The 18250-nt window shown below is 42.1% G+C and overlaps 1 protein-coding gene across 13 annotated transcripts in view; it reads left to right on the top strand.

Annotated features, from left to right (window-relative positions):
• The window catches only part of NAV2 (neuron navigator 2), a 366859-nt gene that overhangs the window by 306401 nt on the left and 42208 nt on the right, over positions 1-18250 (top strand). For 12 of the 13 annotated variants that reach the window (XM_042021454.1, XM_042021488.1, XM_042021482.1 and 9 more), the window contains 3 exons: positions 11080-11218; positions 16310-16601; positions 17526-18228. In XM_042021454.1, the coding sequence (XP_041877388.1) occupies positions 11080-11218; positions 16310-16601; positions 17526-18228 (1134 nt within the window). Of the gene's footprint in view, positions 1-2032; positions 2550-11079; positions 11219-16309; positions 16602-17525; positions 18229-18250 lie in introns of those variants that run through there. The other variant, XM_042021493.1, reaches the window with a different exon arrangement.

Here is an 18250-nt window from a genome sequence, read left to right as displayed (position 1 = left end):
TGAGAGGTACTTAGAGGAAGACAGGAAGGGTGTTAGGGATGAAAAGAAAGCTTTACTGTTGCAGTTGTGATTCTTTTAAGTACCTGTCATATCTGAGAGTTATCTGTACTCACTATTCAGCAATTAAAATAAGGATTGAGAAGCAGTTTGCAGGATTCTTTGATAAAGGATAGCAGTAAAATGCACCACAGGCAAAAAAGGAGTAATAATAGTCCATGAGGATCTTTTCCTTCTTTCTTTATGGATTCTTTTTAAAAAGCCATGTGATTCTTGTCTATTCTTCAGCAAAGATAGTGACATCAGCAGCTTTGTATTTGTGCATGTGCACATCACGAAGGGGGTGGGTTGGCTGCACTCTAAGGTGCAGGTGAACCAAAAAGCACAAGAATTATGTTTCTGCCTTTTTTCATCACCAGACTAACATAATATAAGTAATCATCCAGATGAAAAAAAATCAAAACATTTTTAAAATTAAGTGAACAGGCCTTTTTAATTTTAAACCACAAACGTTTGTGTTAAATGATGCTTTTCCCAAGCCACTTTTATTATTGGCATTGTTCTAAATTGCAAGTTGTCACATCCACCAGCCTCTAAATTACCCGTCCTCTGTGTTGCCATGGTTACACAGTAGCCACTAAAATACAGACTCCAGCGTAGAAAGGCAAGCTCAGACTGCGACTCATTCATTTGAAGGTTTTGGCAGCAGAATATCTCCACAAAGTCTTTGTTTTATAACCTTTGAATTCTTGCATTTTAACTCTTTCAACCAACATTACAGTGTTGTGCTAAAAGGTGTGTTTTATTTAAGACAAAGGTACTCGAGTTAATAAATATATAATGGTATCGTTGACTTGTCACTACTCTTTCCTACTCTTCTTTTTGGTTTTGGGCTGAGTGATTTATAATTTTCTTGAGGTGACGCTAAGGCAACAGCATCATGTCCTCTCCATTTCCTCCATCCTAAAGGCTTCCCATCTCCTTTCCATAACAGGATCCCTTGCTGGTGATCTTGCTGGCAACAGAAATCTATCCTGCATAGATTGGAAGTGTAGTTTCTTGCTTAGTGAACAGATCTCGCTGTAATAGTGGAGATGAGCTTGCATATTCCAGCGACTCTTCACACTTGTAGCGCTCCTCCCACCGATTCCGTTCTGCTCAAGTCACCTGGAGCCAGTCCTGTGGTTCTCCACGCTCCCCTGGGCTCCCTGACTCCTCGCAGTAGTCTTCTACTCCAAGCTCCAGTGCTGCCTTCCATGCCAGACTAGCCATGGTTATCCAACACCACTGTGTTCTCCTCTATTTCTGGTATTTCTCTTTTTGGGGTACACGTGTCATTTCTGACTCAGTGCCCCTCAGCACACAGGAGACTCCATGAGTTATGAGTCCACATGGACTGTAAGTGACCAGCTTTCCAGTTCTCACAGTCTCTTGCAGGTTTTCTAAGGTTTATGGGTTTTGTTCGTGCAGAATGAGGATCATTACTGCCTCTGAGCACTACTACTCATGGTAAATAGACCTGGTGTGATTTCCCATATAAGAAAAAAAAAATCCCACATGTTATCAGAATGCAGAGATCTTGGAATAATCCTGTCAGAAAGTATTTGTATTAGACTAAAATAAGAGTTTGGAATGCTAACCACCAGAATTTTTTATCAACCAAGTATTTATATATAGCCACCTCTATTCTGTTTGAAATAAAGGGAAGTAATAAGCCCCCCTTACTTTACAGTGCTAAATAAAGAGGTCAGATTAATATTGCATATCTTACCTCAGTTTCTTAAGGTCTTTGCTGCAGATACCAGTGGATAAATTGCTATTTTTATTACCGTTCCTATTGAAAATGTTTTTCTACACCAGCACTCCCCGTCCCCCCCCCCCCCCCCAAAAAAAAATTTTTTTTTACCAGTATTCCAAATATTTTGTATTAAAACATTTTAGGTATGTCTCCTGCTGCATTCACATAAAACAATACTTGCTTCAGCATTCACATTGCTGAATCCCTCTATGGAAGCAGAGTAGGAAAAATGCTTTTAGAGATTGCAGTCTTTCAGCTGAGATCAAACAGTGCCATTTAGTACCTCCAAGTCCAGGGCTGCTGACATGAGCTTTTACTTGGTGGGATACGGTACATGATCCGGAGGCACCAGTCTGCCTGGTTGCTGCCATCAGCGCACAGCTTTCACAGATGACCTAGTCCCAGCAGAAAGTCTTGACCTCTCGCTTTTTCAGCACTTCAGAGGTTAATTTTGTTGAGGGATCAGATTTCTTTCCAGGGGAAGTTTCTGATGATCACCTTCTAGCTAGGCTTTACTTTCCAGTGTCTCTCAGAGCTGCTGAATGTGGAGGGCTCTGTTGGAAAACAACCTTGCTCCAACTTTTTTTTCCAAGTCTCTTCCTAGATAGTCAAGTTACAGGCTGGTTTATTTAGGGGGGGTATTGGATGGTAGCCTAATGAAGGTATCAACCTGCAAAATAAATCTGAGCCCCTTTCCTGGAATTATTCATGAGCAACAAGGTGGAGAAGTGCTTTGGCCAGGCAATATTGCAAGGTAAGAGACTTTCTGCACTTTTGAAAGCATGGGAGTGTGTTGCTACACCTTTGATTAAGGAGGTTTATTAAGCTTTGCAAATACTGGCAGCAGTGGAAACACATTAGATGATGGATAAATCTGAGCAGCTTGCTCCCTGCACTGTTTCTTTTCAATCGCTGTATGTTGCATGAAATCAATACATTTGTAATAGATTGCAAATATTTGAATAACATGATAGAAATTTTCCTATGTGAGAACTGACAGCTGTTGCTGTGTTCACTTTTTCTGACTTAATTTTGTGATCCTGTGAGGTTTATTGATACCCGAAGGTTGCAATCTAGCTGGCTGTCTTTCCACTAGTGTTGCAGGCTTTTAGCCTCAGAAAACTATGGGGCTTTGTTATATTTTAGCACTGTAAGTCTGTTTTCTGTGCAAAGGAGGAACCTCTGTGGGAATGAGCTCACTGCAGGGAAACAAAGGCGTGTGTGAGTCTGTTTCAGGCCAGATCCCAGCCCAGAGTGCACTTGCTTTTTAGTACATAATATCCAGTTCTTATTCTCACTCCTGTGCAAATTTCTGGTGGCTTCCTGATTCATCTGAGTAAGGTTGTAAGATCCCTTTCCTTTTTGGAATTCCTTCCAAATAAGCCTAATTTTAAAGGCTCACATGAACCAGGAGTTATTGGTACTATTTAGAATGTTGCAGTTCTGCTAGGACAAAAAAACTGCTTTCAGGGTTGGTAGTAGCTGACATCTTCCACGCAGCTCCATTTTACAAAGAATAAAATATTTTACTTGGTTATGTGTCTGTTTGTTCTGTAAATCGCTGGTGTGATAACAACTGTTGTTTTTCAGTGGTTTGGCTCCCTGAGGGATAGTGCTGTGCCCTGTGATCAAATTAACACCTTTTTTTATTGCCAAGTTCAGCTTTAAGGCGTATTTCAGCAGGCTGTCATGCATTAAGAAAGACAATTCCTGTTGTTTATCTCCTTTTTTCTGATGGGAGAACCGTGTTCGTTATCTTTGTCTCCATGTGCTCAGCTGCAGCTGATGCTGCTGTGAGACAGGAGCAGTTCTCATGTGTGAAATCAAGTTTTGCTGTGCACAGGTTTTGGCCTTGATCGATTTATGTAGAAGCTTTGCAGGGTCTTCTGAGCAGGGAAAATCATAATAGTGACTGGGAAGTGCCCTGAATCTTCATGCATATATATCTTGTCTTCAGTTTGTGCCTGTGTGTTTCTTGCTTGGGGTTACAGTCTGCAGACCTAAAAGATTTGCACTGGTGTCAGTGGTGGCGTTACAGTGTTATGATGGATTAAAAGAAGATGGGAAGCAAAGGAGCCGTATTCTACCTGCCAGCTGCAGGAGGTTTTGGCTCTGGGGGTGTTCAGTATCCACCTCTTCCTCAGTGGGGATGTCCAGTGGTCCCAGCTGGCGACTTGTTCTGGGTGAGTGGGTGAGTGCCTCTGATCAGAGGGCAGATGGCCATGGGGCAGGTGGGTCCAGCCCCTTGAGTCTTTCAAAAGCACACTCAGCAGCGGGGAATTTAAATGTATCTTGCATAGTTTTGTTTCCATACTGCCCTTCATTCCTTTCCTTCCATATTTTCCTTACGTCAGTCCTGTAAGAATTTAGCTCATCTATTCTTTTTCTTCTCGGTGCTTAACCCTGTTTTTATTATGTTTCGGAGCCTCTGGGGAAGCAGCTGCCAGGTACCAGTAACTGCTGGTGAGCCTCTGAGCTCTCACCAGCTCAGCCCGGTGCTGGAGGAGCTCGAGGTGGGTGTCAGAAGCTGTCACCGTGTTCCGTGGATGCTTCCCCCTTCTTTAAGTCTTAAATTGTGTCTTTGTACGAGGAGGTGGTATGATCCAGAGTATCTGCTTTTGGGGGAGAAGTAAGTAAGTAGTAAGAGAAGGACTGGTAAGTAAGGCAGGGTAAGAAACCCACACAATCAAGTCTTTGGTTTTCACAATTCTCCATCCTCTGGGCAGGCCGCCTTCTCTGCCTGCCTGGAGCGAGGAGGTGTTTGGGCTGGGACCTTGCTGAGAGGGAGTAGGAGGCATATTGCAGTGGTGACCTACACCTAGATCTTTGCCAGGGGCCTCCTCCCCATTCCCTCATTCCCTCATCCCGGGGGACTGCGGGGAGCTGGGGCAGTCAATCGCCGCATCCCCAGCGGCCTGGGCCTGACCTCTGGGTTTGTTCAGACCATTGCTGTCACATGAACACTTTACACAGATTTATTTTCTGGAAGGCACCCGAGGCTTTGTATGTAAACAAGGATTTCTGCCTTTTAATCGAAGACTTTTCTCTGCACTTCTTACTGTCATGGAAACAAAGGCAGAACAAACAAACTTTTTTTTTTTTAACGTGATGACTGAGATTTAGCACTGGCCTTATTGTGATGTGAAGACACTGACTTTGTTTCCAGATTTCACTGGAGTCATCGTAGTGACACAGACATGACCAGGGATGAGCATCAATCCCATGGCTTCCAAAGCAGGGAGGTGAGAGTGCAGCTGGCCAAGGGGTGCTCTGTGCACCCAGTGTAGAGCTGGTCTGCAAACAGCTTTATAAACACAGTAAGTCTTCAGACAGAACAGTAAAAACTCACTCTTGTGAGTGCAAGAAAAAGGGGCTGGTAGCTGGTTGTAGTATTGTACACTAAATTTTGCAGACTTAGCTGGGAGTTCTTCCAGCAGCTGGGTCACATGCAGTGCCTTGCTTTTCTCCCCTTCCCCGAGGCTGTGGAGGTACCAGAAGAACCCTGGTTGTGAACAATGGCCAAAAAAACAAGTTCCACCAGTCAGGCATTTTGCAACTGAATACAGCTGAAGTGCTGCTGCTGGCTTGGGGTGACCCCACACAGCTGTGGGCTGAAGGGACTCTGAGCAAAGCATGAAGGTGAAGAAGGGCCTTTGGAATTTCAGCTTCAGAGCAGGATGGGATGGTTTCGGTGGAAAGTCAAATTGGTTCATGAAAATTTAGGATGTTTTAACTCCTTGAGATCAGGTGGATTTTTAGCGGGTCCTCTGAGTGTGTGTGCTCAGCTGTGTTCAAGTTTGTCAATGGCTTGGTCAAATCCTGGTTGGATTTTAAGGGACAACGTAGAATCCAGTGTTATTTTTATAAGGTTATTAGCACTGATACAGGAAGATTAAATGAAAAGAGCATGTGGAGTTTTCTAGCTTCTCCAAATCTTTTCTTACCCAAATTTTTTCAGCACTGATTAATTTTGTTCTGTGAGTTATTCCCTTTACAAATAGGAATTTTAAATGTAAATCCTGAAACCTTATCTTGGATGAATTCTAAACAGAGCTTGACAGAGAGCTGCAGTTCAGCTTGCTGGCAGTAACCCCAATAGTCACTAAACATGAAAACGTCTGAGTAGCTCACAGCGCACTTCCAGCACTTTAACTCTGCACCAAAAAATGTCATTAAAAGGATTAGATTCTGCTCCAGAAAGAACAACTGGAAAGGCTCAATATTCATTTTTCCTGGTTTACTTTGCTTGGTCTGGCTTTACAAAGTGTTTCAAGGTAACAGTCCTGTCCCTGGGCTCCTCTTTTGGTAAGAAACAAAGTGGTTTACGTTAAAATACCTATAGTGAGATGTAAGAAGAGAGTAACTGGAGACATGGGGGAGGTGGGTGATTAATGACAGTGTAAAACACATTAATTAAATTAACTTCCCTTGAAGTGGATTTCCATCCATTCTTTTGCAAATGTGTATGTTTCAGTTTCAGAACAGTTTGAAAGGAAAACTGTGCAAGGGTCTGTGTGTGCTTTCTGTATTTCTGGCCCAGTTCTCACTACTGTAGGAAATGCCTGAAGAAAACAGTGGAAACTGTGGTATTTACTGTCTCATGTTCTAGCACATTTAATTTTTTCCATTTAAATCTTGGAAGATGCTGTGAAGTTTCAATCATTTTGTACCTTGATCTTTTTTTGCTGTTGTTGTTGTTGTTGACCTATCAACTCATAAATAGTTAAATTTTTAAATAGAAGAGGATAATTGCCATGTTTCCACTTGAAATATTGTAGAGCCCCAAGGCTCTTTCTTGGACAAATGTATTTTTCAGCAGCTCGTTGTAATTTTGGTTTTGAGTGAAGATCCAACAAAATTAAAATCCACACCCATCCGTAGAGAAAGTGCATTTTCAGCCTTCAACAATAGCTTTATTTAGAAGGATTTTAATGACTCCTTTGCAAAGGGGAAAGATTTCTGCAGCGAGTGGGGCTGTCCTGAGGATCACAGAATGACTTTGCATGCTGTCCAAGTTGACAAAGAAGAGCCAATTCTGTGGATGATGATTATGCAAGATGGAAAAGTGCTGATAGACTGTGGAAAAATACAAGTCTGAGCCTAACAGCTTTGCAAACCTGTTTGAAAAAACAGCTTTGAGCAGTTGGTCTGGTGCTGTATGTGGGCGATCTGTGGTAGCAGTGTTACATTAGGGTGAGCAGAGTGAGGTGGGGAGGCAGAGGAAGGTGCTTGGGGTGCTTGGTTTCATGGAGAGCAGGAGGCAGCGTCGTGGGAGTTTTAAGTGATGGTGGGAATGGGTTTTAAGTGGGTGGCTGTATAATTTTCATATATAATACACTTTTAAGATTTTAATTTTTTTTAATTTGTAATTTTCAGTAATCAAAGTTTCAGGTGACTGATCAAATAGAGAAAGGAAAGCCCAAACATTTCAGCTTCAGGTTATGGCTGAGTAGACTTTTGCTGACATCAGAAATTATTAATTGTACCAGCTAAATTACAAAGATGCTATCTTGGCTCTGGGAGCCAAGAGCACCATAATTAGGGCTGTTAGATGCCCCATTCTGCTTCCTCACTTTTGACTTTAACCATCAAGGCACTGGATCAAGGTAAAAATGAACTAATTTATGTGGAGGGCTCAGGGTGGTTTCAAGAAGAGCGTGAACAGATGCCTCAGTTTGGTGACAGGTACTGTCCCCTGGAGGAGCCACAGCCTTAAACAGAATGTGTGGGTTCACTGCAGTACTTTTTAGCTGTATAGTGCTCATAAAGTGGCTTGCATTGGCCTCTAGTTTAGAGTTCAGTGAATTCTACCAGCTACTCCAAAGGGCAGCATCAGTAATTGTTTGTGTAGGTTTACAAAATTATTTTCAGTTTCTTAAACTGTTCTCATGTCCTCTTACATCCTGTTGTTTTTTCTAGCTAGAGACTGAGCACTCCCACCCTTCTACTGAAGTGATATTTATTAAATAAAGCTAAACCTGTCAGGGTTTGGACAGATGTGTGGGTTTACACATCCTACCTTGTCAGAGCTGCTTCAGCACCAGTGTCACCAGCATGCCCATGAGAGCTGTGTTGCTTAGCTTGTGGCACCCAAAATCTATCCAGACATCTTTTTTCAGACCTCAGAACAGCTAATCTTTTTTAATTTAGTAACAGATTAGTAAGCTTGAAAATGCAGAGTTGGAGTAGTTCATAGTTCCCATCAGAACGTAAAGGACCTAAAGAATACACGAGGGGAAGCCACAGCCGTCAGTGTATTCAGGTGCATGTTTCTACCTTTGTCCTCAGGCACGTGTCCCAGTTCAGAAGGGCACTCAAATATTTTCATAATGCTTTAGATTGCCCAACTGAAGCCAACAGGACTGGCTGATGCCAGAAAAACTGCTTATGATTAACATTAAACACATTCTTTAGATGCTGGCGAACTGGGGCCTATGGTAGTTTAAGAATTGTGAGTGCTTGGAAATAAAATGTTTCAGTTTCTATATGTTTAAGATGGGACTAGGAGTCACACAGAGGAAAATTATCATATTTAATTTTTTTTTTGCCCACTGCCATAACTCCATAAGAAGGAAACAAAACTATAAAACATGGAAGGCGTTGACCTTGTTGATATTATTACTGTTACGATTGTTATTTTATTATAGGTTCAGAAATAGAAAATAAGTTTGTTGCTGCACAAAACTTTGGAAAATGAGAAGCGTATTTTTTTATTCAGTAATTTTATTAACTGTTTTGTAACCTTATTTGTAGACTTATAAAACTAGGAAATGTAATTGCTTTATGTTATAGGTTTGGAAACAGAAATAAATATCAGTTATAGGATCTGTTTTCAAAACTGAAATTTAGAAGTAATACGGCTTCCAATATTTTGCCTTGTGATATTTAATTGCCTACTCAAAATAAAAAGGTGTTTCAAAGAAGTCTTTCAATCCTTTTCCAGACTTTCAGGTCCCTCCCCAATATTTCTCGGTATGGGCAGCACATCTTTCATTCAGTTGTGCTGGAAAAGATTTTTCAAAACAGCAAATGAAACTGGTGTGTAAAATCTGCCTGTCAGGCTTTCTCAGACTCAGGAGGTCTCATGTTGTGGGTTTTATTTTCACATGGATTTCTATTCTGTATTGCAGTGGATTCCCTTTTATCCAGGTGAAGGCAAATCTAGGAAAAAATTATCTTTTTCCTTTAAGTAGTAGCATCACCAACACTGCAGCATTCCCTTCCAGTCACGAGAGCTAGAGTGTCTGTGGGTTCATCAAGTAGCATTTGGAAAATCTTCTTGGAAATCCAGGGCCTTTTCTGTAACTGGGACATTCCTGAAGGTTGATCAGAGTTGGCAGGAGTGAATTCTCATGAGCTGGAGAACACCAGATGAAGGGCAACTCCATCAAACAGCCTGTGGCAGGGGCCAGCGGTGGGTCCTGGTCTGTCCCTGTCCCTCCCCATCCCTGTTCTCTGCCAGCAGAGCAGCGTGGCTGAGCATCCCAAATTTCCTTTCCTAGCTTGCTGAAGCTGTTGGTCTGAGCTTCCCAGCTGGCTTATCTGCAGGGATATGGGAGAAGGGGCACAACTGCCTGTGCTGACACATTGATGAGGACCTTCACTGGGAACAGAGCAGTCGGCATGGAGCAGCTGCCAGCAATAACCCTTCCTGTGACGTGCAGAGGAGGATGTCCCCGTGGCCACACTTCATTTGTGGTTCAGCAAATTGTGCTGCTCTTCAAGCTGTGCTCAGTTTCCTCAAAGGCCTTGCACAGATGTGGGTGAACAGAATACTCCCAAGTAAGAAAAAGCAATTAAAATTATTAAAGCATCATTAAAAGTCATGCAGGTAGGTGTTTGTAGTGCTAAGTGAGAAAAAATGAAATGCTTTTTATTTCAAAGCTGACAAAGTTTATGTAGTAAGGCTATAGTAAATGAGTGGTGAAGCTATGAATAAAGTTCAAGCAAACAGAGATAGAGGTTGCCTTTCTTTACACAGTTCTCTTAACACACAGTTCAGGTTTAAATGCATATATTAACTGCTCAGTATATTGGTTTGTGAATATGGCTTTCACTGCCCAGCCAAAAACCTCACTGCAATCTCTTTGTTACAAGTTTGTAAAGCAAACAGAAATGCAATAGGGAGGAGAGTCTGGAGCTCCCAAAATCCGAAGCTGAGGTTATAAATAGCTAGAGAGCTGCCAGGTGATGAGCTCTTACCTTTTGCAAATGATCTTTTAGGTATATGTATATATATATTTGCATTTCCAGGAATAGTTATCCAGTGGACTGAAATGTCTTCACAGAGCTCCTCCTGGGGCAATATTTCAGTCCCAGCTTCATTATTCTTGGAGATGGAGCACTTGTAAGCCAGTTCATAAATCTCTTTCTTGAGTAGCTTACTTTTACAGACATTTTAGGAGTTGGAGCATCTGGCTCCATTTTTAGATGATTTTAATTCTTTCTGTTCTAACACTCAAATTGCTTCAGGCGAGGCCTTTTTGGTTTTTTGGTTTTTTTTTTTTTGGTGGTGCTTTGTCCTAAACTTCCAGTGACACGTTTCTCATTTACTGGAAAACGTTGAAGCTCTATCACATGCTGGAAGAAGGTAGTCCTGAACAGTAGCTCTCCTTGAAAAGGATGTGTGGTGCAGCTTGGGGGGTTATGTGCCATCTGAAGGACTGAACTTTCAGTTGCTTAAGTTTTTTGAGGCTGGTGATGCTGTCGATGGTAGATCCAGGTTGTTGCCCAGGTCTGTGGAGCACCCAGGTACAAAAAGTTGCTTCAGAAGGAATTTTTTTTCCTTGAATCTAAGTTCCATCTCTGTGTTACAGCTTAGCAAGTCAATGCTATGCCTGCTTGGAGGTCACAGAATCGTAGAATAGTTTGGGGTGGAAGAGACCTTAAGATCATCTTGTTCCATGCCCCTGCCATGGGCAGAGGCGCCTTCCACTATCACAGGTTGCTCCAAGCCCTGTCCAACCTGGCCTTGGACACTTCCAGGGATGGGGCAGCCACAGCTTCTCTGGGCAACCTGTGCCAGGGCCTCACCTCCCCCACAGGCAGGAATTTCTTCTTGATATCCCTTCATGCTACTGCTTCCCCTGCTCTGGGACTGCAGGCACACATTTCAGCTGAGTCAGGAAGAGCTGTGTCACTGGTGCCCTTGGCTTGGTGATGGCATACACTGGCCTTTCTGGCAGCCACAGTGGGCTAAGGGCTGTAGAAATAATACTTTTCCTTTTGAATGATGTCTTGTCTTTTGACCCTTGTTTTCTACCTCTGTTGTGCTTTTTCTCCAGCTGGGATGACAGCAGCTCTGTCAGCAGTGGGATCAGTGACACCATAGACAATCTCAGTACTGATGACATTAACACCAGCTCCTCTATCAGCTCCTATGCCAACACACCTGCCTCCTCCCGCAAGAACTTAGATGCACAGGTAAGAGCTTTGGTTTATACATTGATATTGTTTTCTCTGTGCAGGAGGTGTAATTGTTTCAGGCTGGCTGAATTTGAACACACAGCCAGCCTTCAGTACAGACAGTATCAATAGTAACCACCTTGTCATCCATGGCATTTACAAATATTTCCTCTGGGGGTAGAACTAGTGGCATCTCTGCCATAGTGGTGTCACAACAGTTGGGTCTTCCTAGAGGCACTACTGCACAGAAAACTGATGTAAATGGGGTTTTAGGTACATTTTTTTTAGGTCTAGAAAAGGTATTATGTTTTTCTCTTAAATAATAAAATACAGTAAAGTCAACATGAAAGTTTAAAGGTTGTTTACACTTCCATCAGAAATGTAAGCATGATATGCAAATAAAATGGATTTTATTAAATTTCCAGAGCTGTGGTTAGTTAAGGCTTTCTGTGTTTGGCAGCATTTCACAGGAGGATGAACTTTGCCTCCATCAGCAGGATACATGTACATTTTGTGCTTGGACACCACACATCCAAAGAGGGTAGAACAAGTGAAGGCATCTAACAGTTTTTCATTCATCAAATAAACTGCATAACACAGAGATTTGCACTAATACAAACTGCTTTTTTTTTGCCAATTGCATTGAATTTTGTTTGGAAAAGTGCAGGACTAAAGAGTCCTGTTTTGTTCTTCTGCTCGAGGGACTCGGGTGCTGTGTGCCAAAGGCACTGGGATGTGGTGACCTGGCAGTGCAGCAGGTAGAGGAGAGGGATGTTGGCGCGACCTGCTCTTCTGTTCCTTCCCTCTTTTAATCTTCTCCAGCCCTTTTCATTAGTGGACCCTAAATCTGTTTTTGACATCAGTTTTGATGTAGATGTGTGGTTGCTGTGAAGTATTGCTCTGTCTCCAGAGCTGTGGTGCAAGCACAGAGTAGTCGTTGTTCCCCTGCCATGCAGTGCATATTTAAGCCTACAGGGAGGGTTTCCAGGTAGCCTCTGGTTGCCTATCAGTGACTGCACAGGCGCTTGGAACTGCTAATACAAGTCCCATACAAGCTGAGAGGAGTTAAGATCTATCAAGCATGTTTGTCAGTGCCCAACAGGGTAAGATGGGCAACCAGAAGTATTTTTTGACAATTGTTACTGTCTCAACGTTGTAATACTATTGGTGGGGAAAAAAAGGGAAGACTTAGGGAGACGTGACTAACCTAAGGAAAAAAAAATAGAAACTCACATGACTTCTATCTTCTGATGGATCAGATTCTTGGAAACACCTCTGAGAGATCAAAATCTGTGTTGACAAACTCCTCTTCCTCCTCCACAACTATTACAGTATCCAAGAGGGTGCAGACAGACACCAGAAGAAAAGCAGCTGGAGCTTGTTCAGGCAGTAGAGTGTAGTTATTGGCAGAGGAAGCTGGGAGCCAGGAACATACAAATCGTGTTTGCAATTTTTTGATGTGATGTGTGTCTCTGACCCTCTTCTCTCCTCAGTTTTCATGAATGACAATCTTTATTCCAGGTGTTCCTGTTATCTGCAAATTATTGCCCATAAAATAGTTCCTTTTCAGTGGAACAAGCTACCTGAATCTTGTCAGCCAAGGGAATGAAAAGAGTTTGGAGTGCTGGAATGCGTAGCTTGCAGGGTTAATTTTTTGCTGCCCAGAGTAGACCTCAGAGCTCATGATGCAGTGAATGCTGCACAGACACATTTTCTGTCTTACCTGAAAGACTTCATGATGGCCAGTGCCCAGGTGTGCCTTCCCCAGGGTGGTGAGCCACGAAGGACTAGCACACATTTGCAAAGGGATGTGGACTTTTCTTCTCAGGGTGTCCCTTGCTTTGGTTCTCCTAAGCAGTAGGCACTTTTGAGCTGCTGTGATTCTGTCACATCTCTTTGAGAGAGGGTACAGAAGTTGGATTTCAGATAATTAAGGAGGGAGCTCGAAGCTAATACATGTGCAGCTGGGAGTCCAGGCAAATAATGCAGCAACATCAAAGGGAGAGAGCCTGAACATGTCAGTGTCTGCTGATAAAATCAGTAACTCAGGCAGAATCATCTCTGCAAAGAAAGGCATAGTTGCAGTAGGGAAAAATGTCTGTTGAGAAGCTGATTTTTGGAGCTGCTGAATACCCCATACTCCAGAAGCTGTAGTTTCTCCGTCTTTGAGAAACAAGACTTAAATATGATATTAACTCCATCTTCAGAGACATTCATAACTGTAGCCCCTTTTTGTAGCAGTTGTTTGCAAGTTGTTTTTGAACAAGCTAGTGATGGGAACCAGAATTTGCCTTACCATGTTCCCATGTCCTGTTGTGATTATGTCAAGTACCAAACCTCTTAATGTAGTTATTTGAGTACTGGTGCCCTAGTATTTTTCCTTTATATTGCACAGAATTAGTTAAGTTACCTTTATCACAGTATATAGTGTGCTTTTAAAGTCATATCATATGCATATTTTAAGGCGAAATTAATACCTGGTGGGCATTTGAAAATAACTTATTTAACTGAAATAAGATGGGAGAAAGAGACCAAGTAATAAATTCATTCATGTGATGGTAAAAAGATTGAAAGATAGAAAGGTTCCTTTAAATAGAAAACAGCAACATCCCTAAGCAGTGGTATCAAGACAGCTTCTCAACAGAGGTGGGTTTGAGATGTTCACAGCTTCAGATTTACAAAACTTTCTGAGTGAGTTGAGAAATCCTGGTGGTTTACTCCCAGCTCAGGCTTTGCTCTCAGCTCGTGCTCGCTGTGTCTTGCCATGACCTCCAGCAAAGAGTATTTCCACTTTCGCCCTTCCGGGCGGGAGGAGTTTCAGCTGCAATCCCCAAGCCAGGTTTCACTGTGTTTTGGTTTTGATTCCTTAGTCATGTGTCTGTGCTGTTCTCAGTGTTTACCATTAAACAGAAACATCTCTTGCCAGAGGGCTTCAAAGGTGGAGGTGCAGCATTTCAAAGGCTGCAGGAAAACTTTGGCCGTGGGTGTAGTAGTGGAACGAAATGGAAGAGAGCAAAGGTGGAGGACTTCTTGCAGTGCTGTTCTCTCTGGGGAGATTGTACTAATTTTACAGATTAGGGGAGGGGAAATAGAAGGTACAGGAATATTTCCTAGTCAACCAAAACTAGAATAAGGCCTTTGCTAGCAAGTAGGTGTATTTCTTGCTCTTGAACACTAACACTGCCTGTACACAGTTCCAGACAAGGAGCTTGGAACAAGATACTGAAGTGACCATGTGAGGGATGGTGGCTTTGAGGTGGTTGGTTGATTTTTTGGTACTTCTTGCCCGTGCTGTCCTCCAAGATCTGTGAATTAGGAGAAGTTTGCGTGAAACAAACTTCTCCTAAGGTTTTGGAGAGGCATGGGACATAGGAGCAGTCACACTGAATTTATTGCACACCTACTGATGGTCAGAAATAGAAAGGTAATCCACCAGCCCCAAACCTGGCAGGCATAGAAAGAGAAGGGAGTTAGAAAGCAGAGATGCACTCAAGCCTATGCTGGGTTGCTCTCTTTGAATGGAGGGGCAGGGAAACAACATTTGCGTAGCACGAGGAAAGTACAAGGATATAATATTATCTGAATCCATAATTCAAAATGCATGTTAGTCTAATGACTCAATATGCAGATAAATAACCCAAGCCCTGTTTCCCGACTGAAGAAAGACCATTGTGATTTGTGGTGTCAGCTTTCACACACTGATTGCTTAACTAGTTTTTCAGGCTCTAAAAAAAAAAAGAATTACAGTAAAAAGCAGAGGAAATTCAGCCACAGTTGCCCTACATTTTTTAATATTGATGGTGTGATCTGGTAGGAAAAGAAAAGTCATAAACTTGAAACATGCTTTAGGAACTTAAAAATAAAAGCTGAAAAGCATGGTAAATAATCTTGCAGCTTCTCCTGTGCTATGTTTTTCTGATTATCCAAAGGGAATAAAGACTGTGAGCTTTATAATGCTTTGGGATCTTTAAAATAATTTCCTGTTAAATAAATTATTCCTTTTGCCTACCACACGGTTCTGAGCACATTCATCTTCTGCTGAGGCTGCAGGGCAGAGGTGGCACTCAACACCTCACCAAAACCCGTCAGCCTGTACTTGGGAACTGCACAGTCAAGTGTTGAATTGTCAGTCTCTTCCATGGTGCTGTGGTGGTTGGAGAACACTTCAGCTATGAATTTTTTTTCCTGATCAGAGTCAAGTGTGTGGATATTTGTCGTTTGTGCCTGATCACAAAATGGTTGGTTGTGGTGTTGCCAAATTCACCAAATTTAATCAACAGCATTTGACAGAAGGATCAGAATTCTGGAAAAGTAATCATTGACAGTGGAAAGTGTTAATGTGTGGGGAATATATAAAATATACACATATATATAGGGTAATAGATTTAATTCAAGCATTTCTGAGATTTTGGTGAAGGTTTGCTGATGAGAAATTTTTCTATTTGACATTGAGCTTAGCAAAATTCTCCATAGGAGACCGGTAGCACAATCAGTCTGTGCAAAGAGTAGGGGAAAAAACAGTCTTCAAGAGAAACTAAGATAGTTTATGTAGTGAAGTCAGTCTTGAGTATTGTTAGAAAGTTTTTCTTCAGTTCTTGGGTGTCTTTCTGCTATGCTAGGTTGGAATTAACAGCATTCCACATATTCGGATCTGCTCCAAAAGCTGCCTCCTCATGCTCTGCAGATCATATTGCCAGACAAGAGATAAGAAAGCAGCAGGAACAAAGGAAGGCTGGCTGCACAGGTTTGAAATGCTTTTCTGGCATTGCGGTAAAAGAGTTTGTCAGAAATTTGAGTTGGAGGATTATGAATGTCATGGAGCTGAATATGTCCTTTATAAGTCAAGTAGGGTTTTCTTCCCTTTATTTATTCCAAGGAGCATGGCCGTTGTGTTTTTTGTATTTTTCTTACAAAGCATGTTAAAAAAAATACCTCACTGCTGGGGTTAATTTCTTGCTGTGACATTTCTTCATCAAAGGCACGTCATGTTTGTTGGTACTCAGAGATGACTGCTGAGCTGATTAATCAGCTTAATGGTTCTTACTTATGAAGCTTCTTAAAAGAAAGACTTGCCCTGAAAGTTGTCTTGCAATTCCTTATCTGTCCTAGACTGACGCAGAAAAGCATTCCCAAGTGGAGCGGAATTCCTTATGGTCCGGTGATGAAGTCAAGAAATCCGACGGGGGATCTGATAGCGGTGTAAAAATGGAGCCGGGATCTAAATGGAGGCGGAATCCCTCTGATGTGTCAGATGAGTCTGATAAAAGCACTTCTGGTAGGAAGAACACTGTTATTTCCCAGACGGGCTCCTGGCGACGGGGCATGTCGGCTCAGGTTGGCATTACCACACCAAGGCCTAAACCTTCAACCACCTCAGGCACATTAAAGACACCTGGAACAGGTGAGAAAAGGCGTAAGATGTAAACAAGCCGAAAAGTGTGTTTGGTGTGAAAACAGTTTAAATACTTTGCAGAGGCAGAACCTGAACTTCAGGTAATCCTGTCTGTATTTTTAGGCATTGCTTTAACCTAAGCAGCATCTCGTACTTCCACATTTCTATTTCTGTCTGAAAAATGTGTATTTCAGATTGGTAAAACCTGCCAGTTGTTTTCATGGCAACTCTGGTCTTAAGCCAAGCTATTTATTTGGCACAGTATTGCTGTGTGAAGAATAAATAATATAATTTTAGTTTTTGAAGTCACTGTTAACCAAGAACATATAATATATGTGGTTGAGGAGATTTTTTTCCCCCCCTTACTAAACAAGCATGTTCATTTATACTAAACATGATTCCTGGCTTTTCTTGTAAGTGTATTAATGATTTTAGCACTTGCAGATGTGTGAATGAAAATTGATTGAATTTGCATAATCAAGCAATGTAATTTAATACCTCTGTTTTTATTAGGTCTTGTACACAATCATTTATGAAAAAGTTAAAGTTAGATACTGTCTTGAACAATACAAATGCTTGAACAATGCCTTTTAGGGAAATTTTACTAACAGCCTAACACTACTAGTGTCTAATGATAAAAATGATCAATCTGTGGTAGCTACAGTGGGAAACTTTTTTTTCTTATCTGTCAGTATTACGTAAGACTATTCTGCTTTTCATATTCTCGAGGACAAAGACTCCACATACTTGCTTTGGCAAGTCTGCATGTGTAACTCACTAGAGTGGCATGTAAGTTCAGTGCAGACTAGATCATAACTTTGAACCGCACTGCAGTGGCTAACACGCTTTTGCTTTTCATGCTGCTTTGAGTTTCATCATTTGCTTGATGTTTTCAAGTCATTAAATATTAGAATTCTTTTTCTATTTTTGTAGGGAAAACTGATGACGCCAAGGTATCAGAAAAGGGTAGACTATCTCCTAAAGCTGGACATGTTAAACGTTCCCCATCAGATGCAGGACGCAGCAGTGGTGATGAATCCAAAAAGCTTCCCACAAGTAACTCTAGGACAGCTGCTGCTAATGCTAATGCATTTGGATTTAAGAAACAGAGCGGGTCAGCCGTAGGCATGACCATAATCACTGCCAGTGGGGCAACTCTCACCAATAGATCGGCTACCTTGGGAAAGATCCCCAAGTCATCTGGACTCATGGGTAGGACCACTGGTCGGAAGACTAGTGTTGATGGCTCCCAGAACCAGGATGATGGCTACTTAGCACTTAGTGCACGAACTAATCTTCAGTACCGTAGCTTACCCCGGCCCAGTAAATCCAGTAGCAGAAGTGGAGCTGGGAATAGATCTAGCACAAGTAGCATAGACTCCAACATAAGCAGCAAGTCAGCTGGGTTGCCTGTCCCTAAAATCAGAGAGCCTGCCAAGGTAATCCTTGGAAGCTCTCTGCCAGGATTAGTCAATCAGACTGATAAAGAGAAAGGGATTTCGTCTGACAACGAAAGCGTGGCTTCATGTAATTCTGTTAAAGTGAACCCTGCATCACAGACTGCTGCTAGCGGAGCTCAGAGTACCCACCAGCAAGGAGTCAAGTACCCCGATGTGGCCTCTCCCACTCTGCGCAGGTAGGCAACAAATTCCTCGGTT

Source organism: Corvus kubaryi, unplaced genomic scaffold, assembly GCF_017639235.1.
Source record: "Corvus kubaryi isolate FWS band 111438036 unplaced genomic scaffold, C.kubaryi_AGA036_p1.0 125, whole genome shotgun sequence".
Lineage (NCBI taxonomy): Eukaryota > Metazoa > Chordata > Aves > Passeriformes > Corvidae > Corvus > Corvus kubaryi.
This window is presented reverse-complemented; position numbering and strand designations above follow the sequence as displayed.